Below are 22879 nucleotides of genomic sequence, written 5' to 3'. Positions count from 1 at the left end.
TTTATAAATGAGAAAACTGAGTCTCCCAAGAGGTTACTTAACTGTCTGAAGGTCTCACACTTACCATAACAAAACCAGATTCAAACCCAAACCTTGTCTCTCAGGAATACCTTGTAGACCTTGACCATGTCGGCCAAGGATATTAAACCAATGGGAATGAGATTCCTCCCGTTAGAAGAAGAAAGAGACAAGACTAGCGCTTTGCTCCTCCTCGCTCCCCCTCCACCCCCACCTGCCTCTAGCATCCCATTAAGCACCTTGACTTTGAACTTGGCAGTGGACCTGGAACTTGAGCGCTGTCTACGCCCCCCGCCCCGGCCCCGCCCCCGGCCCCGCCCCTGGACCTAGGCCCCGCCCCTCCCTGCACACAGGCGGGGCACCTTCCGCCCGCTGCCGCCATTTCCTGTCCAACCTTGGGCGCGACAGGTCAGTGCAGCTAGAGGCCCAGGGGTCTCCCCTGGGACCTGGTCCTGGACCGACCCTCAGAGCTGAGCGGACGGAGGTTTGGTCCCTAGCAATGGGGCCGTGTCCTTTGCAACCTGGGACCTCCGGGGAGAGCCCGGCCCGGGGTGGACGCTGGGGCGCGGTTGCCAGGCAACGGGGCGCGGGAAGCGGCCCCGCCGATCGCAGGCCCGGCTGGGTTAGCGGGAGCGCGCCAGCCTCTCCTCCCTGCCCTGGCGTCCTGCGTGGGTGGCACTGGCACCCGTGCACCCGGAAACGAGGGCTTGCCTCAGTGCGTGAAGTTCCCACTCTAACCCTTGTCGCCTGTACAAGTTAATTCACTTTACATGGTCACCGTTCCGGAGGAGTTTTAGGGAAGAACCCTAGCGATCATTTAGCCAAGCCGTGCATACTTACTCCCAATCTTCTTCTAGATCAGGAGGACTTACATTTATCACCCATTGTGTGCCTGGTGCTACAGTAATCCCTAGATGACCTCTAAGTTTGCATTCCCGTTTCCATAACGCCCATGAGAACTGGGAGGCTCAGAGAGGTGGCATTAACCAAGCTCACTTAGCTGGTAATTGGTGGAGACAGGGATATCAGAGCAAATAATTCACAGCTTGTTCTTGGCAGATTTTTAATTTGCCGTTACAAGTGTGTTATACTAGTATACTAAACCCACCTGAGAGGTGTTTAAAATACACATTCCTGAGCACTATCCCAGGTTTACTGACCTGAGAATCTCCCCGGCTAGTGCCCAGGAATCTGCAAGCTGCGGATGATCTTTAGGTACCACTGAGCACACCTTGCAGCCTTCTTACTCAAACACACCTAGGGTTCTGAATCCAGACTGCCCCGGAGAAGATTTGATAAGAGGTAGTGCACCTTGCAATCAAGTTCCAGTTTCTTCAGCCAGTTTGTAGCTTCAGTCTTCAGAAACAAGCCAGAGGCATGCATTTTTAATAAGTATGGACGTTTAGATGCAAACTGTCCCATCTCTGGTTCCATGTTACACCCCAGGCCCCAGCTTCTGAGCAGGCATCAGAGTCCTTTATCCCTAGCTGCTGTCAGCTGCCCTCCTTCAGCCCAGGTCCCTGAATCACTGTGGTTGATGTTGGCATTGGAGGAATTATTTGCAGAATTATTTCCCCAGTGGAGAGGGGGCTGGCAGCTTTCTGGAAGTATCACCACAAATTATGAGTGTCCCTTGCCCTTAAATAGCCAGTCGGAGTGAAATGGATTGTCCTGCTGTTATTCATGACATTTATTTATAAACACAAATCTGTCTTCAGAATAATCACTTGGCTCTTTGTCTTAGAAGGCTAATAAACCTGACAGTTCTGCTTAGTGTTTCATTATTAATTTCATCGTTTATGCTGTCTCCCATAGGGATCTTCTGTTCCACAATGGCTGATGATCAAGACAAAGACTTGCAGAGATTTCTTAAAAATGTGGATGAAATCAGTAAGTAAATCATAAACAAATTGAATTCTGCTTTGGAGAAACAGAGTGGCCAAAGAGAAGTGATTATTCTTAAGTTCCTGGGTTGCCTGACAGGTTTTTGACTTAGGAAAGAAATATAATTGAACTTAAACAGAAAAGGTATTGAGAAATAGCATATAGCCTTGGGACAATATTTTCTGACTGTTAATTGTAACAGAGATGCTGTTAACAGTCTGGTTAGCATTCAGGCTGACAGCTGCCCTCCATATTTTGTGCCCACCCCAGTCCTAAGGGGCTGCTGATTCTCCGTCCCTGGTGAGCCTGCCTGTCCCTTCAAGGAGGCCACTCAAGAGCTCCATTGATCAGTCTGGACTCTCTCCTGTTTAAAGGTAGAGCTATTTCTGGTTCTGAGCTGCAAAGGCAGCAATCAAGTGGCTTTCCTTCCTTCAGAAGCTATGGATGGCTATGATTGTCATCTCTCCTCTGTACCTCTCCGCAAGAAGACCCTTCCCCAGCTCAGACAGGTGGCACCTCGGAGGGCATGCTCTAATCCAGTTCATCACATTCAAGGGATTCCAAGCCAGACAGTCCCTGTCCAGATCCCAGGGAGCTTGTTTGAGGCTAGGAACCAACCAACCAACAAGCAACCTTAGGAAAGTAAATAGAAATATGGTAAAATGCTGCTTCCTACAGATTTTTGGTTTAAAAACTAGTTGGGGTAACCTCAGAGTGATACATACTGGGCATGCTCTGTGCTCCTCCTGGGCTGTCCTCTGCTCACCGTGTCTTCACATGGTTCAGTTAACACCTGCCTGCTGGGGATGCTCCCATCTAATTTGCCACCCGGCCTCCTTCCCAGAGCCTCAGCCTCTGTGCTCAACTGCCATATCCCCTGCATCCCACAAGTGCCCCAGAATTGCTATGTCCAGAATTGTCATCATCTCTTTCTCCCTCCGCCCCCTGCTCCCAAATGAAGCCCACCTCTCCCGCCTTGCCCCTCTGTTCTCAGTCGGGGCTCCTCCAGCCTCTTGACCCTCCATCCAGTCAGCCTTAAAGTGTGGCTTCTTTCCCTGGCGCCTTCCTCTCAATAGACTTTCAACAACTCCCTAATTGTCATTCCTGCCACCAGGCTTATGCTCCCCACAGAGTAATGTATCTAAAATGCAAATCTGGCCCAGACACTTCTCTGCTTGGCTTCCTTTGCAGTCACAATAAACTCCAAGCTCTCCTCAGGACCGCCGTCCTCGTCCTCGCGTGACCTGTGCATGCCTCTCTCACTCCCCACCTCGCACTTGAGCAGCAGCAAACTGCCTGCAGACTTCCCCACGCCTGCGCTGGTGTTTCATTCTCTGGCGTTCCCTCTGCCTCCACATCTTTCTTTACCTGTCTTAACTTTTACTCATGCCGAGAAGCTCATCCAGGAACTGCTTGTACCAGCATTGTCCCGTAGAACTTTCTGTGACGACAGGCGTGCTCTGTAATCCGCACTATCCAGGGTGGAAACCACCAGTACCTATGGCTACTAAGCCCTTGAAGTGTGGCCGTGGGACTCAGAAACTGACTTTCTAATTTTATTTCGTTGGTGACTAATTTCAGTTTATATGGCCACATGTGTCCAGTTCATTCTGGGGCCTTCTGCTATGTGTTGAGTGTTGCTGGGCACTGAGTAGCGCAGTAAAATAATTTATAATATCTACAGGTCAGTGAGGAAGATATATGACAGAAAAAGATTTGTAAAATGCAAGAGAATCTAACTTAGGTGACGGGGTTGTATTAGCCTGCTAGGGCCGCTATAACAAAATACCAGAGGTTCTCTGGCTTAAACAACAGAAAGGTATTTTTCACTATTCTGGAAACTAGAACTCCAAGAACAAAGTATCAGCAGGGTTGGTTTCTCTGAGGTTTTTATCCCTGGATTATAGGTGGCCACCGCTTGCTGCGGATTCACATGGCCATCGCTGTGTGTTTTTATAAGGATGCCGGTCACATCAGATCAGGGCTTTAACATTATGACCTCGTTCAGCTACCTCTTTAAAGGCTCTGTCTATAAATGTGATCTCATTGTGATTCAGGGCTCCAGCACAGATTTTGTGTGTGTGTGGGGGGGAGTTCACATCTTGGTCCATAACAGAGGTCAGAATAGGTTTCCCTGAAGAAGTGAAGCATAAGAAAAGTTTAAAGGGTTAACAGGAGTTGGCCACTGAGGAGAGGGCAGGGGAGCGTTCCAGATGGGAAGCAAGAGGTAGGGAAGCTGGGAGTTATGGAAGGAGTGCACTGCTTTTCACAAATGGAAGGAATGAAAAGCTCCAGATAGCTGGGAAGAAGACAAGGACAGAAAGGTGCAATCTGAGTGAGGAGGGGCCAGACCAGGGAAGACCTTGGAAGCCTCAGTAAGGAATTAATGCTTCCTGAGAGCAATGGATGTTTGAAGGATTTGCCTAGAGCAGGAACATGAGCAGACTCATGCCTTAGAAAAGTCACTTCATGTAATCCCCATACTTGGAGCCGGAGACAGGAGGTTTACAGGTTTGAGGCCAGCCTCAGCAACTTAGCGAGACCCTCAGAAACCCAATGAGATCCTGTTTCAAAATAAAAATAAAATAAACAAAAAGGTGGGAGGATATAGCTCAGAACTAGAGTGCCCCTAGTTTTATCCCCAGTAACACAATAAATAAATAAATAAATAAATAAATAAATAAATACTGCTCTAGCCATGGTGTAGAATATAAATTGACGAGGGAAAGAACTGAGAGACCAGTGAGGAGACTGTTGCAATACTGCAGGTAAAACAGATGATGGCTATGCTCAGTCAGGGCAGCGGGAGTGGACTCTGTTGCCAGATTTGAGGCAGGTTTAGAAGCTTGTTATACTGGATGAGCTTTGGTGTTCGATGGCTGTGAGGACTGAGGCAGAATCAAAACTCAAAGGTGAGTTCTAAGAGTTGAATGACAGGTGAGAGATTGGGCCATTTGCTGAGACGGGGCTATTTCAAGCAGGAAGAGAAGAAAGAAGGTTGATACATCAGGTTGATGAGTAAAACATCTTAGTGGAGATGGTCAGAGGGCAATTGACTTTGCAAGCCTAAACCTAGAAAATGCTCACCCGAACTTAAGGACAATACTATTTACTAGGTAAATACTATCCAAAACAAATTAGATGTTGAATACTAATGTCAATCAAAATAGACTTTATAGTGAAGGGCATAATTAATTCTTTTAGCTTTATTACGGTTTAACAGACAAAATTATATATATTTATGGTAGACAGCAGGATTTTTAATTTATGTACCCATTTTGAAGTGATTAAATCAAACCTATATAAAACATACTTATTATCATTTTTTCATGGTGAGAACATTTAAATCTACTCTCTTAGCAATTCTCAAGTACACAATACATTATTTTTAGCAATAGACATCATGCTACTCAACAGAGCCGCAGAACTTACTCTCCCCTTTGACCAATGTCTCCTTATTCTTCGCAGCCCCTAGCCTCTGAAAACCACCATTCTACTCTGCTGTTATGAACTCAGCTTTTTAAAAGACCATGCAGCTAGTATTTGTCTTTCTGCGCCTGACTTAATTCACTTAACACAATGATCTCCAGTCCCGTCTATGTTGTCCCAAAGGACAAGATTTCCTTCCTTTTTACTAATGAATAGTATTCCTGTGTATGTGTGCATGCATCACATTTTCTTTGTTTGTTGATCTATGGATGGACAATAATGGTGATTCTATATCTTGGCTACTAGGAAACTAGGAATAATTCAACAGTGAACATGGGAATAGAGATATCGCAACATACTGATTTCATTTCCTTTAGATATGTAACTCAAAAGAGATTCCTTGATCATATCTTTTTAAATATTTGGCCACAAGGACTCCAAAACAAAGCTATCACAATATATGTAGGAATTGTATAGTAAAAATATAAAATTAAATTGAAATAACTCAAAAATCAGAATAATTTGGCAATAAAATCAACAAAGTATGGTAATTCTATCATCCAATGTATAAAATAAATATCCATGAGCCCATACAGATATAAATGATTAAATAAGTAAATAAGTAAGACATTTCTCCCATGCAGAGTAATTCTTAAATAATTTATGTAGTTTCTCCTCCCTCAAAGAGGTGGAGTATAACTCTCACTCCATAAATGTGAGATACATTTTGTGGCTTGTTTCTAAAGAATACAGTATGGAAAGGGACGTGGGAGAGTAATTTTACAGAGGAAAATAACTGATAAACACAACCTTAGGTCAACAGGTTAACATCATGATAAACCGTATTGATAGATGTGCCCCTGAAAATGATTTGTTTGGTCTTCTTCCCCAAGTCCTATCATCCCAGTCTAGCAATGAAAAAAATGTGAAATAAATCCACATTGAAAGATATTCTACAAAACAGCTGACCAGTACTCCTCCAAACTGTCGAGATCATCGAAAAGAAGGGAAGTTTGAGAAAATGTCAGAGCCTGGAGAAGCCTGGGGAGACATGACTAAACATAATGTGGTATCCTGGAACCAAAAAAGGACATAAAGAAGAAACAATGACATTAAAGTATGGAGTCAATATAAATAAACTTCTTTAAAAGACATAAAAGAACATCTGTGTTAATAGAGACATATTTGATCATGGATGGAAAGACTCATTTCATAAAAGTATCAGTTTTTCTCAAATTATTCCATACAAGTCAATACACTTCAGATCCAAGTCCCCCTCATATTCAGCAAGCTGGAAAAGTAAAGGACCAAGAAAAGAAAAGCAACATGGAAAAGTAAAGGACCAGGAAAATCCAAGAAATTTCTGCAGGGGTCATAGGAGGAACTCTAGATGAAGAAGGAGAAACCATAGATGAGCAAATAAGGTGACCTAACTGAGGAGGGTAGAAAAGGGGAAGAAGGACATTCCCTAGTATTCATGACACACATCCGTAAACATACAAAGTCAATCACTAAGCCAAACATGGAGGGCAGGAATAGGGTGGGAATTGTGGAAGGGCTACATGAGTGATGTGTGCATGTATGCCTCCAACATCTTGTACCTCCTTGAGATATATGACTACTTTGCACAAAAAAAAAAAAAAAAAAAAAAAACGGTGGGAGAATTCTCCCTACCTGCTACTCAAGATTGATTACAAATCTGTAGTAATTAATGCATGGAGGCTTAGGTGCTGTGAAAAAACAAAAAACCCCAAGCCACCCAGTAGAAAGAAATGAAGAGCCTGGAGCAGATCCACACAGGCAACAAGGATGGCAAGACGGTGAGGGGAGGGCAGGGACTCCCCACAGTGACCCTGCCCTATGCAGAGCCGAGCTCCATGGATTAAATACACTAGAACATTAAGAAGACACCATAAAAAGTATATTTACAACCTTAGTGGCACACGAGGAGTAAGTCATAAAGAAATGATGGGTATACACATTAACACATTAACACATTAAAAATGAAAGGAAAACCACTTCAACTAACAGTTCAATAAAAACAAGTGAAAAGATACACCACACTCAAAGAGATGTTTACAAATTCATGCACCCAGTCTAAAATATATAAGGAAATTATATAAAGTTGACCCAGGCATGGTGGTTCACACCTGTTATTCTAGTACTTGGGAGGCTGAGACAGGAGGATTGCAAGTTTAAGGCCAGCTTCAGCAATTTAGACTCTTTCAAAATAAAGTAGCTGGGCATGGTGGCACATGTTTGTAATCCCAGCATTTGGAAGGCTGAGACAGAAGGATCGCGGTTCACAGACAGCCTCAGCTACTTAGGCCCTTTGCAACTCAGTGAGACCCTGTTTCAAAATAAAGAATAAAAAATAGGGCTGGGGGTATAGGTCAGAAGTAGAATGTTCCTGGGTTCCAGCCCCAGTACTGAAAAAAAAAAAAAGTGCAGGGGTATAGCTCAGTGCTAAAATGCTTCTGGGTTCAATCGTCTGTCTGTCTGTCTGTCTGTCTCTCACACACACAAAGAGAAAGAAAGAAGGAAAGAAAGAAAGAAAGAAAGAAAGAAAGAAAGAAAGAAAGAAAGAAAGAAAAGTAATATAGTGGGATGAATGATCCAGTAGAAAATTGGCCAAGAATAGGAATAGGCACTTCACAGAAGAAGCAATCTCAGTAGCCTGAAATCAGTAAGAAAGTCCTCAATCCTAGTCATAGTCAGCAAAAAGAAATTAATAAGATAACATTCCTATCCATTATAGTGGCAACAGGGTAAAAGTTTGATAATAGCAAGCATTGAAAAAATGTGAAATGGGAACTATTGAATGCTGCTTACAGGAATAAAAATTTGTATAGCTATATATTTGAAGAATATAACATATCTGAGGGAATATGCACATATATATGAGTATTCAGCATTTACATACTGTAGCAAAAACTAAAAAAAACCACTTGGAAATCCATCTGTAAGAGAGTAATCTGTAAGGATTAACTGCAGTATATATAATAATTAAAGTGAATCACCTGCTGTCATATGCATCAGGAACAAATCTCTAAATCACAGTAAGAGAAAAAGTAGCTTGCAAAAGAATGCACATTTTATAAAATTTTTATCTAAAATTTTAAATACACATGACAAATACTCTGGTAAGTTGCAGAGATGGTCACAAATCCCTTCCCTCCCAACAAGGATGCAGTGTGTTCCTCCACCCCTTGATTCTGAGTTGGCCAAAGGGATCTTTGTAAAGAGGACGCAACAGAAACAAAAAAAGTACATGTGCACTGGGGTTGTCTTACATGCCGTTCTTGGGCGCCCCAGCTGGGATGAGACACATTTTGCCTATGTGTTCCCGTTGCTACAGCAAAGCTAGCCAACTCTCCAAAGCAGAGCTACTTAAATGACTGATTGCTGATGTGTGGGCCCAGCTGAAACTAGAAGAATTAACTTAAATGGCAGACCCAGAGAATTGGAAACTAAATAAATGAGGGTGGTTTTAAGTCAGTAAGTTTTAGAATGGTGTGTTATACAGCAAAAGCTAAATGATAGGAATATTGGAAGCCAAAACATGCTGGAGAAAGGGTATAAACTAATAAGTGAGATGGGAGGAAATTGTCTGGTATAATGCTTTCTATATTTTTGAACTATTCTGCAACTAAAAATTTAAAAAGCAATTTTATTTGGAGAGTCTGTGGGAAATGAAAGAACAGGAACAGAAAAATGCCTTTAGAATTTTAATTATGAAGGGAGAAGACGGGGCATTGGAAGAGATTTAAAATATGTAAATACCTTTAGGAGAAGGCTGGTTGAAAGGAAGAGGCTAGAAATATTTCCCAGAATGGGTTGATGAGTGATGCAGGTTCCTGATTGTGCAAAATAGGATAATAGGCTCCTGAGGACAGGAATAGTTCTTAACCTCACGCACAAGGAAAGACACCTGTCCTTTGTGGTAGGAAGAAAGGATGGTTGTAGATGAAGGTCTTTTTGTAGTTCTGATGGCAGGAAGTTGAAAGAGTCAACTTCTGATGCCCACCCTTTCCTCTTTGAATGAGTAAGGTCATCTGTTTGAGATGCTGAGGTTTGGATTCCAGAAAGCTCGAAAGTCTTTGCGATAGAGTAGAATGCCTTGCCTAGGATAACATAGTTTGGTTGATGGGCATCGCTGACAGTCCAGTTGGGTTGGAACTCCTTTACCCAGGTGTCTGTCTTTCCGCATCAGTACTCAGCATCCCTAATAAAAGTTGAGAGAGGTGGATAATTTGACTCATCTAGAGTTGGAGCTTTGTCTGTTAGGTGGAGTGGGAGGGCAGGATGGACCATGGGATCTAAGCTGGGTTGGCAATACCATGAAGACCAGCAGGGAGAGAATTAGGGCTGTTGTTTTGTCATCTCAGAGCTGCCTGTGCTTACACATTTGTCTCCCACAGGAGATCATAAGCTCTTTTTTTAATAAAAGAATAATTTTTATTCATCATTGTTATCTGTGGCATTCAGCATATCTAACTCCTAATAAGTGCTCCAAAAATTATTGTGGAATTGAATAACAGCTTAAATCTCTGTTCCATGTAGCCCAGAGTTAAACTCTTCTGTAGCCTTTTCTAAGCAAAACAAATCCTGTTCTTAATTGTTTCATATTGGTTCTAATTGCTCTATTTTGCTTTCTATCTCCTCCATTAATTTTGTACACATTCTTTCTAATGAACAGTCTTTCCTTCTGAAGACCTCATTTGATTGATTCACATCTGATTTCTCTTCTAGCCAGTTTAATTCAGGAGATGAATTCCGATGACCCGGTTATACAACAGAAAGCTGTCCTGGAGACAGAAAAGAGACTTCTGCTTATGGCAGAGGAACAAGAGGAGGACGGGTGCAGGACCACCTTGAACAAGACCACCATCAGCCCTCCACAGGCTCCCACTGAGGTTTTCTAGTACAGAAATATATACTTTTCTAGTAAGATAGACAGACAGACATGCCAGGAAGACTTGCACTCAGACTGTCTGGTAAAGCTTAAATAGTCTTTTGTTTCCAAGAATCACTTGGATTCATTTTCAACACAGAAGTATAAACTTTTTTCCTCTCCCTTGGTCTCTCTGGGTCTTTAAATAATACTCTGAATTTGTTTTAATGAAAATTTGGCCTCTCTACCACCTGAGCTTGTGTGCCATATTTAAGCTGTACTGTTAAGGTGATAACTTCTACTAATTCAGATTTTTAACTCATGTGGGACCCTTGGCCTGGGCAGCCTGGGTTCTACGAACTCAGCCCCATAATTTTGCCACCAGTCAGAGCTCCTAATGTGGAGTGACCCCCTTTTTGACCCATTCAGTATTGGTGGTTAAAGGAAATGACTTGATGTCTCATTTGTAATTGATTTGCTTTCTTGGCTTATATACATATGAATCAGAGAGTGATTTTTGAAATTTGTTTTTGTTTTCATGAAAACCTATATTTTGCAGAATGCCGATGAAATCAGCCCAGGTAAGGGACAACTTCTTTTTTCCCAGGGTGTATTATTTATTTATAATCATTTTTATTGATTGTAACTTCTAGACTCTTAAATTATAGCCTATGGGCTTACAACCCATCAGCAAAACCCCACTGATCACCTAATTCTAGTACCAGTGGTTAGAGGGGACAGCACGGGGAGGCTCTCCTGTATTTCCTCCTGGCCAATCTTTTGTAAACTGAATTCAGTTATTCTGTATCAACCAATTTACTCTTAGCTGCTCAGGGAATCTAGACATTTTCTCTATTGCTCAGCTCCAGGGCTCATTATGCTAAGTGGAACAAAAAAAAATGTCTCTCTTCAAAGAAAAACTCTTTTGAAAAACATAATTCAAATTCAAAGCATAGTCATAGCCATCATGTATAATAATACATCACAGATTGCCATTTAATGTCAAATTAAAAAAATGTCATCTTAGTTGCTTCAGAATCGTGTGTGTGCACGTGTGTGTGCGCGCACAGGTGTGTGTGCGCCTACCTGTGTGTGTGCATGAGAAATGTGGCTGCGAAGCTGAAGAAGCTTTCTTCTGCACTTGAGTTAAAGAACTGAGTACAGCCTTTGGGTTTTCCTTTTAATGTTTAAAATCACTCTACTACCAGGGGCCTTCTTGACTTCTGTGGAGAAGGATGCAAAGGAGAGAGCCAAGAGAAGAAGAGAAAACAAAGTCTTAGCAGATGGTAACTGTCAGTCTTTACTTCTTAGTTGCTGGGATAATTCATGCCAGGAAGGGCACAGGAGAGCTGGTATGCTGATGTTCCAGGACATTAGAATTCCCAGGCGGTGGATTTGTGATGGGCCGGGGTAGTGGGATTTGGCCCGGCAGAAGTCACTGAAGGTTTGTTCTCTCCTCCTGGTACAATACACAGGAAGGAGGACACAGCCTCCAACAGACTCCATAGCCAGAATGCCTCCTAGAGTATATGGCTGGGTTTATCGTATCAGATTCCTAAACAGTAGTTGGAAATTTGGGAGAGAACAGGAAGTGGTGGCACAGTCCTGTGGTCCTAGTACTTGGGAGGCTGAAACAGGAGGATTGCAAGTTTGTCACTCTCAGAAACTTGGTGAGGCCCTCTGTAACTTAGCGAGACCCTGTTTCAAAATAAAATAGAATAGGGCTGGGAGTGTAGTTCAGAGGTAGAATGCCCAATACCAAAAAAGAAAGGAAGAAAGAAAGAAAGAAAGAAAGAAAGAAAGAAAGAAAGAAAGAGAAAAGAAAGAGAGAAGGGAAGCTCTACTTGGAAGGCCAGGACAGGAAGATCACAGGTTCAAGGCCAGCCTCAGCAACTTAGCAAGATCCTCAACAACCTAGCAAGATCCTGTATTAAAAGGGGTTGGGTGTATAGCTCAGAGGTAGAATGCCCCTGGGTTCAACCTCCAATATCCCCTCCCCTCAAAAAAAAAAAGAAAGATAGATAGAACAATAAACAAACATATAAGAAAGCAGAGGAGAAATAAAGGAAGACAGATATGTTGTATGTGTTGGGGTTAGATACCTATGAACAGTGCTTTCGGTATTATTTCATGCGCCCAGTGGTATGTGTAATGCAGATCTGCATGATTTTGTATTTGTTCGTGATGAGCTCCGTGTCCCTCTATGAGACTCTGGCCTCTGTGGCAAGCTTGGAGTGGTTCTGAGTCTTGATCAGAGAGTAATTTTCCCTAAGAAGCTACTGAGAGGACTTGGGAGTGAGGTTGGAGAAAAAAAAATACTTGAAAAACTAGTCCTGAAATATCTTCAGGGAGAAATGAGTGGTCAGTGCCCTTGGGGTCCAAGGAAGCTAGGGCTTGAAAGCCCTACTTTTCAAAAAATTTTCAAAAAATTCTACTTTTCAAAGTAGAATTTTCAATTCTACTTTGTAAAGTAGAATTGAAAAATGAAGAGGAAATGATTTCTGGAAGGGTTTTCTAATGCGTGGTAAGCGCTGAGTTGCATGACTTTTATTCTCATAGCCCTAAAAGAAGAGGGGAACAAAGCCTTTGTCAACGGTGACTATGAAATGGCCATCCTGCACTACAGCAAGGGCTTGGAGAAGATGAAGGACATGAAAGCTCTGTACACCAACCGAGCCCAGGTCAGTGAGCCGCGGGCTCATCCATGGGGTTTTCTCAGGGATGACTGCCACTAAACTCATAAAGGCAGACAAAGCCAAGACTAGATGGTACCACGGGTGGGCTGCTGACTGCTTACCGACGCCAGCGGGCTCTTGTTTGGGGTGTGGAGGAGCTGACTTGTATGCAGTGTGTACCAGTTTCCATGGCATAGACGCTCTCACATAATCATTTTTCAAGTTGCCAGTGTGATGTCCCTGGAGGAGGATGGGGCAGAACTGCACACACCGTATCAGCTCTCTCCACGATGTACCTGCGCCAGCCCCAGCACACCCCTGGCGGTGACAGGCACTTTTCCAGGTGGATAAAGGAGAAACACGAGTGCAATGCAGTGAGTCTGACACCTTGCAGCGCCACCAGCACTCAGTTCGTGCAGCCTCCTTTTTGGTGGTCGGCTCAACTCCTAAGGGTTAACGTCCTATGAGCTTCTTAGGTGTTGTATCAACCTCTCTGTCAGTAAGATTCTGTAACGGGAATAAACCAGGGAGCTGATAGACCTAGCGCCAATCTCTAGGGCATTTGGCGCTTCTGCAAGTCCCCCCCACCATTTTGTATTATAAGCATTCTCAGTTTTCCAGAATGCCTTGCAAAACCTCTCCCTCAGATGTTTATTGCCCACTACAGGGGATGAGGCTGACAGCTCTTAGCTGAAACGAGAATGTCACCTGTGACATTATCTTTGAAAATTGTTGGATTTTTGTCTAGGGGAGGTCTCTGTTGCTCAGGCCTGAAAAACTGGCGGATCGATGGACATGATTATCTGACAGGACCTGTCAGCAGGACCTGTGTGAGGAGAACTTGAGGCCGCGTCACCTATGGGAGGGAGAGGCTGCAGCAGAGCCCTGTCAGCTCTCTAGTGGCCGTAACTCAAGATTAGATGTCTGCCTGCGGCATGTTGAGGAAGGGTACTGAGCGCAAGAAACAGGGTGTTAGGAGGCCAGTGTCTGGGGAGTGGCGGCGATTTCATGATAAGAACATTGAGCACTGTGTAACCTCATTAGATTAGTAGTTTGAAAACCTCGGACTAGAGATGAGGTGTCATTTACCTACCCCCATTTGTGGAGAAAAGTTGTTATGAGGAGTGAATTGACAACCAGAGGTTGATTTAGCAGTTTACATTTTATCATCCTAGCAAGATTATAAATATAAACCTTTTGAGGGCAAAAACTGCTATGTATTTTCCCCCCTAATGTTTTTTTGTAATAGGTATTTGATAAATCATTGTTACATAACATTGCAAGCATAATAAGTCCATTTATGGAATTCAGCTTCTGTTGACAATTCAGAAGACTCATTTAAATGTAAGCAATTAATGCAATAATTACATTTCCCTCTTATTTATCACCAAATTTGGGCTTTAAAGACATCTACCTACTGATGCTCATTCAGCCTTGTTACTCTGAAGCAATTGCGAAGCAGTAAAATCGAATTGGCTTTAAAATGTTAATAATTCAGGCTTATATCTCCTTCAGACTGCCCATACCCTAATTCATCTATATTAGTTACATTTTTACTGTACTAAATTTTAAGCAGCTCTCTGATTAGTTCTGAAGAATCACATTAAGAGTGGATGTGGATACATATAAGTAAATGTAATAAAAAGCTTTCAGGAAGCTATTTCTCCCAGCTTTCCCCCAAAAGAAAGCTTATTCAGAAACAAATAAACACAAAATGTGTTGCCTGGTGTTACGAATCATTGACTATTTTTAAAATGCCTCCCCTGTTTGCATGCAGGGTTGGAAAACACTTAATAAGGACCCTGTGAATTGAGTGTTGCTTGCTAAAGAAAAAAACCTACCCTTTCATTGCTTTGTTTTTCTCCTGGAGCTAATGTTATGATCAATAGATTGCTGGTATAATTTAGGTAAGTCTAGAGTTTAATTGCCATTTGGAAATAGTAGTTCCTCTTAAGATGTAGAAAAGCAAGAGAGAATGGAGGTTCTAGGGTGTGGAATCCAAGCCTTTAAAAAAGAAAAAGAAAAATGAAAGGGTCATGTAGAGAAACTGTCGGAGCCCGTGCAGATTCTTTCAGGGTTGTGTGTATCCTTAAATCAGTGTCAGAAAATCATGGCTGCAGTTAGCTAACTTCTCCTTCACATTCTCTGACTTTTAAATGGAACCCAAGACCCTAGAGGAAAGGAATGGAGCTTCATCGAGCAAGTAGCTCAAAGAGTTGTCTTCTTCAATTAGTACAGAGCCCAAGTTAATGAAAGCGCTGCTTCACAGCTTCCCTTCTATGGCAGCAAAGAGCTGCACTGCAGAAATTCATTAGCCAAGTATCGCCTGCTCCTTCCTCACTCTGGCAGAATCCTTAGACTCCCCATGAGTTACCCCTCCGACCCCATAATTGGCTTGTCCATGTAAATATCATCTTGTTAGGAATGTCGCAGTTCCTTGTGCAGTCTTGATCATGGAAAACTACATGGGACATAGGCTCTCTTCTTGGTGACTGATGGGACCCCGGAGAAGCTACTTATCCTCCTGGTGCTTGGTTGTCCTTTCTTACATGGGGGTGATCATCACTGTTTCTTAGAGAGCTTTCCAAAGGAAGAGTGCTTGAAATCTATGTGGTGTATCTTGATAAAAACATATTAGCTGTTTGCTGAGTCCAATAATAAATAGGGAAGTTTTAGCAGCTATTGTGCTTGCCTCTCATTTTTTATTTGCCCCTAATCTCAGAAACTGTGAACTAAATCCTCAAGTTATTTTAGTTTGTCACTGAATTCTAAGTAAATTTTTGATTGGTAAAAATTCTCCCAGTTTCAAAAAATTCCAAGACTGCCGGGACATTTGAGATTAAGGGTTCATGGTGCTGGGCTCTTAAATGTCAGCCTGCTTCCTGTGTTTCTTCCTTCCTGCTGGGCTAATTAGGACAGAGCAGAACCTTTTCTTTTTCAGTTTTTGGTAATAGCATTACTGAAATATAATTCACATACCATACACCTCACCCATTTCATTTATGCAATACTGGTGTTTAGTATAGTCACATCAGCGTGTGAACGTTGCATTACCCTAGAAGAAGCTCCATCCTCTAGCTGTCACCTCCAGTCTTCTCGGCCCTCCCAACCCCCACATTAGGCAACCACTAATCTACTTTCTATCTCTATATATTTTCCTATTCTGTACATTTTATATAAATAGAATAATATAATAGTCATCCTTTTGTGACCGACATCTTTCGGTTAGCATAATGTTCTCAGGGTTCATCCATGCCCTTGTATATATCAGTTCTTTATTTCTATTGCTGAATAATTTTCCATTGTATGGGGGTATGCCATATTTTATTTTTCCATCAGTTTATGAACATTGGGTTGTTTCTACTTTTGGCCGTTATTAATTTTGCTATGAGCATCATGTATAAATTGTTGTATGGGTGTATGTTTGCAGTCTTCCTGGTAAACACCTGGGACTGAGAGTTCTGGATCACACAGTAACTCTATATTTAACCCTTTGAGGACCTGCCAGACTATCCTCCAAAATGAATACACTATTTTTTTCCTCCCATAAATTCCAGTTTTTCTATACCCTTCTAATACTACGATCTGCCTTTTTGATTCCCTTTGTCATTTGGTGTCCTGGAGTAGTCACCAGCAGGGGAGACTCCTTTGCGGAGGTGGCGGATGTGATGACCATCGTCCATGTGCTGCTCCTGATTCTTCTCTGCTCTGGGGTCGGCCTTGGGACCAGTGTCTTGGCTTCCCAGCCCTCTAGTTAGGGCTCATCCAGTGAGATCAGAAGGATAGAGGAATGTGAGACTGGGGTTCTGGCTCTCTTGGCCTCTGTCTCTAGTGAAGTTCTCAGTTCATGTCAGGCAGCTCTTTTATGTGTTTATATTTATTTTATGGGTGCATTGTAATCATACATCCTAATGAGAGTCCGAGGATAGGAGCATCCGTGCACACAGCACTTGGTGATCTTCCCTTCCCCCGACCCCGCCCACCCCCTCTCCTTCCTGCGATTGATACTGAGATGAGCATTGGTGATTGTGTGTATGTCTTTCACGTCAACTGAAGTGTTTCTTTCGCCAGCTCTCCCGCCCCTCGACCCTTTCCATTGCTTCACTGGGATTTCTCCTACTTTGTCCAGAGTCCCTTTTATATCCCGATCTCCCCCACATCCCACATCTGAGGAAAACACATGAGCCTTCAGTTTTGTGACTAGCTGAACATGGATGGAAGAAGAATTCTGTGCTGCGTGAGGTGAGCCGGGCGGCTCTTTTCATGCAGCTGCCCTCTGCTGTTTTCCTCGTTGCTACCCCTTCTGCCCTGCCAGTCCCAGCTGTAGGAATAGCTCTGCTGTGGCTAGCCCTGGGACTCAGGACACCCCTGTCAGTTCTGCTAACCCTGTCCTCACCGTGGACTAGCTCCTTTGTCACTCTCTCTCCTCAGTGGTCCAGTGTAGCATGCTGTCTACTTCCTGCTAGGTTACTCCTCACCACCATCCTGGTCAGCTGCGATTTCTATTTCTGTACTGATTAAGGACTGTTCGATACAGAGTTGTGTTTGAGTGTCAGCTGTTTGTGTCATTGCAGGCTTACATAAAACTTGGGGACTACCAGAAGGCACTGGTGGACTGTGACTGGGCTCTGAAGGTAAGAGAATATTTCCTTTCCCACTTGATGGTGCTGGCCCTGCTTGGGCTGGATGTCTTGGTCCTGTGATGAATAGAAGGGAGTTGGCAGTATATCATAGTAGGAAAGGGCGCAGGCTCTGCACACAAGGCCTCAGTCTCCCCATCTGTATAATGGGGTGGAATAGAACAATGAGGGTTACAATAGTGCACATAAAATACCTACCCATAGCAGACGCCCCAGAAAGGCTTTGTGATGATCGGTTCTCAAGGTTTACATTGCAACACCTCACGCTCTGCTCTCATGATATCAGCTGCTCTGCTCCCTGCCTGGTGGAAAGGCTCCTCTCTCTTCTGCCATGGAGGTCATTGCTGTGTATTTTCACTCTTCCTCCCCAGCATGTGCTTCTCCTTCCAGCCCTAATCACTTAGAAACACATTTTAACACCCTCTATTTGGAGAGGATGCATATTGCTCCACTTCAGTCAGGCCTCAGGTGGGTCGCACAGTACCATGCATGGTGTTCCTTCTGAAGTCGGCCAAAATAGATAATCAAAGGTGCGTAGAAGTGAGAAATGTTCATTTTTTTATTTTATTTTTTTAAACAAATTTTTTATTGAACATAAATGGTATACATTTAAACTATACTTGGTGCCCTCTCCCCCTGCCCCTGTTTTCCCTTCCCCCCTCCCACCAATGGTTGTTCAGGATAACCATGTCATATTCATAATTTTATACATATTCAGATATAGACCCTCATTAATCAAGATCAGCCTTCCTCCTCTCCTATCTTTCCATTCAAACTTTGCTGGTATTTCCCCTTCATTATCTGGAGTCCCTCTGGTGTCCTCTGTGTTCCCTAGTTTGGGCATATTAGAGGAAACATAGGTACCTTCTCCTTTTGTGCTTGGCTGATCTCACTTAACATAATGTTCTTCAGGGCTTTCCATCTTCTTGCAAATGATATAATTTTGTTCTTCTTTATGGCTGAATAGAATTCCATTCTGTGTATTTCCCAAAGTTTTGCTATCCATTCATCTGTTGATGGTGATCTGGGTTGGTTCCATATTTTGGCTATTACGAATTGTGCTGCTATGAACATAGGTATGCATATGTTGCTATAGTTCTCTGAGTTCAACCCCTTTGGAAAGATGCCCAGGAGTGGTAGAGCTGGATCATATGGTGGATCTATTCCCAGCTTTCTTAGGAATCTCCACACAGATCTCCATAGTGGCTGAACTAGTTTGCACTCCCACCAACAGTGTAAAAGAGTTCCTCTTTCCCCACATCCTCGCCAGCATTTGTTGTTGTTTGATTTCTTTATGCTTGCTACTCTGACTGGGGTTAGATGGAATCTCAGTGTAGTTTTGATTCGCATCTCCCTGATGGCCAATGATGTAGAACATCTTTTCATGTATCTATTGGCCCTTTGTATCTCTTCTTTTGTGAAGTGTCTATTGAGTTCATTTGCCCATGTCTTGATTGGGTTGTTTGTTTTGCTAGTGTAGAGTCTTTTGAGCTCTTTGTATATTCTAGATATTAGCCCCGTATCAGAATGGAAGCCAGGTATCTGAGAAATGTTCATTTTTAAAATGGGACAATCACTTCTTAGGGAATTTATTTCAGATAACTAAATATTTAACTCATTATCTCTATCCTTTTTTGTATATGTGTGGGGTAATGGGGATGGCACCCAGGGGCATTCTACCTCCAAGCTACACCCCTAGTCCTATTTTTATTATCTGTTTTAAAACAGGGTCTCACTGAGTTGCATGGGCCTCACTAAGTAGTGGCTGAGGCTGTCCTTGAACCATGATCCTCCTTTCTCAGCCTCCCAAATGCTGGGTTGACAAGTGTACACCATCATGCCCGGCTTTATCTGTATTTTTCTATGTTACTCTGTCGCAGGGGGCTTTAACTAAACAAAACTAGTACTTTTAAACTTCTGCACCGAAGTGCTACTAACAACAGAGGAGAATAAACATGAGCCCCTCACAAGAAGCATGAAACTTCTTTTAAGGCATGTGTTTCATACTTAAAATCCTTGTGAGTTTTGTATGGCACACTATAAAGTGCATCCCTTTGTTTTAATATGACAGTATTATTTCAGATAACTTAGAATCAGGGAAAACTGAGGTGCCAGGAGAATGAAACAAATTTACCCCTGTGGCTTTAACTTTCCAGCGTAGCACACCTAGCCTAGCCTAGTGAGCATGCCCTGAGCCAAGAGTACACGCTTGTAGCAGCGCAGCAGCCGCATCTACTTGCTTTTTTCTTATTATGGGGGACCAAGGGAAACGGGGATCAATTAGAAAGCCACTTTGTTTATGATGACTCATAAAACATCAGGAATTCTCCAAAATTGACATCTGGGGCTCTTGGTTTCTTTATCCCTTAAAGATATGGTATGTGGTAAACTTAGCCTCAGTCCCCTGTGGAGGTCTTCAAGTCAGAAGAGTTGTCCAGGGCTGGTGACAATTCCAAGTCTTCACACCTCCATCATGGACCCACTAGCCTATGTTGCCACCTTGTTTGATCATGATTTCTTTTCCTGTATTCCATAGGACAAGGGAGGGGCAAAGGTGTTTTGCTTGTTTAAACAATAACAGCAAAACCCACCATTTGCTGCCTGCTCAGAACATCATACTCTCCTCTGTTCACTACCACTGTTTTCTCTATTCTTTTGACAATGGAGCCTCAGAGATAAATTCAGAAATGTGAGCAGGATCACAGAGCTTGTGTTGGTCTGTGCTCTTAACCATCTACTGTGAACATTCTTTCCCCTGAAACCTTAAACCCCATAATCTCTGGGTGTGGATATCTTTCCCTTCTGTGGAAGAAACAAAATCTCCTTGCAGGGCCTCCAGGAGTATCTTTTCTGATCTGCAAAAACCAGAGCAGTAGACACTGTCATGCTGACTCAGGTAGCACTCTGGCCAGTTCCCAAATGTTAACGGAAGCACAGTGTAATTAACGGTGAGACCGAGACAAAGCAGGCCCAGTGGAGCTTATGTTAAAAAACACTGACACTCAGCAGCCAGTCTTGTTAAATACCCAGCAAGGCTCCCAGTTGAAGAGGTTTGAGTAAACACTTGGAGGCACAGAAGAGACACACAAGGAATTCTAATATCTAGTGACGGTCAGTTCTGTGCGAAACCATGTATTCAAAGGAAAAGTTTCACTTTGTTTAAAAGTCTTTAAAATATCAGTAGTGATTGGCACCAGCACTCCATTATTAATAGGATTGGTACTTTCATGCCTATAAAATATTTTTGATACTTTTGAGTCAGTAGAGAAAAGCCCGTGTGATGATATTTCAGGACTGATGTTCCTCGTCAAGAAAGATAAGGCCACAACACTGGTCTCAATTAGGATGGGAATAATTTATTTATTGGCAGAATACTTCCCACATAATGAAGTACATCTTCTTCTCAAGTCAGGATTTCTTTAAAAGCAATCTGTGGTTCACCTAATTAAATCCTGGTGAGAGCTGATACTTGATCAAAGGAGAACTGGCCTAGTAGTGAGAAGATCTACTAGTGGCCCTTGCTTTGGGGTCAGAGGTAGGCAAAGCCCCAAGTCTCCCACTTCTTGATGACTCACCCATCTGGGCTGTGGCCAAGGCCTTGAGCGGGGCACTCAGGCGGCCCTCTGTGTAACCTGGTGCTCTGACTGGGAACCTGGAGAGAATTTGGGTCTCATGAGCTGAAGTGCTGGAGTTCCCTCTTCCCTTTGGCCATTCCTTTCCTGTTCCCTCAGTTTCACCCTTCATGGATGTGCCAGGTTCATAGCCCTCCTTCCTGCCTTTCTTCTCTATAGCTGCTCCCTCCAAGCTTTCCTCTGTTCTCAGTAAAACAGCTCTCATCGTTGCAAATGACTCTCAGATGTATTTACCCCATCTCCTCCTCCTCTCCCGTTTCAGGGTTGCACTTCAACTGCCTTCTATAGGTTTCTGCACAGCTGTGCTGGCAACATTTGAAACTCAGGCTGTCCAGAAGCCAGTTCTCCATCTTCCCACTGTCCTCTCCACAGCCTTCCCTTGCTGACCTCCTGCTAGTGAGACACCATGTCTGCCAGGAAATTCAAACCTCAGTTTGACTTCACACTGTCCTCCAGCTTTATCATTTATCGTGAGCTGGTGCTGGTCTTTCCTTGACATAGCTCTGGTGTCTGCACTTCTTTCCACTCCCATGTCTCCAGGACTTAAGACATCAGCCAAGGTGCAAGTGATTCTGTGGCTTCCTTGTTCCTCCCCCTGCCTTCCCAGCCTCTGGTCAGTTCTGAGTGTCCTCCAGACCAGCTGGTCTCCACGCTGCCATGGATGACTCACCCTCCTCTGGTCTGGCATTCAGGGCCTCCATGTGGAGTAATGTCCAGCTCGCCCTGTCCAGTCCCATCTTCCCTCCACCCAGCACCAGCCCTCAGTCCCAGCCAGACTGCCCACAGAAGCCCCTGGGCTCTCCTGCCTCTGCCGTCCCTTCCCTCTCCATCCTTCTCTCCTCACCTCTCCCCATCACTTAAGATCCAGTTCATCTCTCTCCTCCTGTTCATGTCCTGTTTTTAACCACATCTCTTTAAACAGACTTCCTTCTATGAAACTTTTTCAGTAGCATTTTCTGTGGCACCTTGTTTTATACTTTCACTGTTGCATTGTAATTATTCATCATAGTAAGGCATAGATCGTTGGGAAGACACATGCACACAGCTCTTGGAGCTCTTCCCCCCAGGGCCCACTCCTCCTCCCCTTTCCTGACACTCTCCAAGATCAGCATTGGTAGTTACACATGCATAGCATTATTTCAACTGGTACCTAACATCTCTGTTGCCCCTCCTCTCTCCTCTAAGCCCCCCATCCCTCCATTGGAGTCTCTGCTCTGCTAGCTGAGGTTACCCTGGTTTCCCAATTTCTGTCTTAGCTTCCACATATGAGAGAAAACACACAACTATTTTCTTTTGAGACTGGCTAATCTCACTTAACATAATATTCTCAAGTTTGATCTGTTTTCCTGCAAATGTCATAATTTTGTTCTTATGGCTGAGTAAAATTCCATTGTGTGTATCTTTATCCTAGCATGTTTCTGAAGATTGAAATTTGATAGCATTTTTAGCCCTTCTTGGGTCTTGACATTAAATAGCTACACTTCCAATTCCAGCTCTTCCACCTACTGTCCATGTGATCTTGACCTTCTCCAACCCTAGTTCCCTCATTTGTAAAGTGAGGATAATAACTGTACGTGTTTCACTGGATTGTGACCAGGCACATACGCGATCATTCACATGAGCCATCAAGATGAGCACCTAGTACACGGCTTGGACTGAGCAGTCTCCACCCTTCATATCATCTTCCTACAGTCCAAGTGTCAGTGA

The 22879-nt window shown here is 43.3% G+C and overlaps 1 protein-coding gene across 1 annotated transcript in view; it reads left to right on the top strand.

The window, feature by feature from the left end:
- Nucleotides 1-1850: 1850 nt before the first annotated feature.
- The window catches only part of TTC12 (tetratricopeptide repeat domain 12), a gene marked incomplete at both ends in the record, with an annotated part of 59704 nt that continues 38675 nt past the window's right edge, over nt 1851-22879 (top strand). Inside the window, 6 exons of the mRNA XM_080717902.1 lie at nt 1851-1908; nt 10084-10247; nt 10785-10806; nt 11434-11511; nt 12785-12906; nt 17475-17534. Of these exons, the coding sequence (XP_080574028.1) occupies nt 1851-1908; nt 10084-10247; nt 10785-10806; nt 11434-11511; nt 12785-12906; nt 17475-17534 (504 nt within the window). The remainder of the gene's footprint in view (nt 1909-10083; nt 10248-10784; nt 10807-11433; nt 11512-12784; nt 12907-17474; nt 17535-22879) is intronic.

The sequence above is a fragment of the Muscardinus avellanarius genome (assembly GCF_963383645.1).
Source record: "Muscardinus avellanarius genome assembly, chromosome: 1".
Classification (NCBI taxonomy): domain Eukaryota; kingdom Metazoa; phylum Chordata; class Mammalia; order Rodentia; family Gliridae; genus Muscardinus; species Muscardinus avellanarius.
This window is presented reverse-complemented; position numbering and strand designations above follow the sequence as displayed.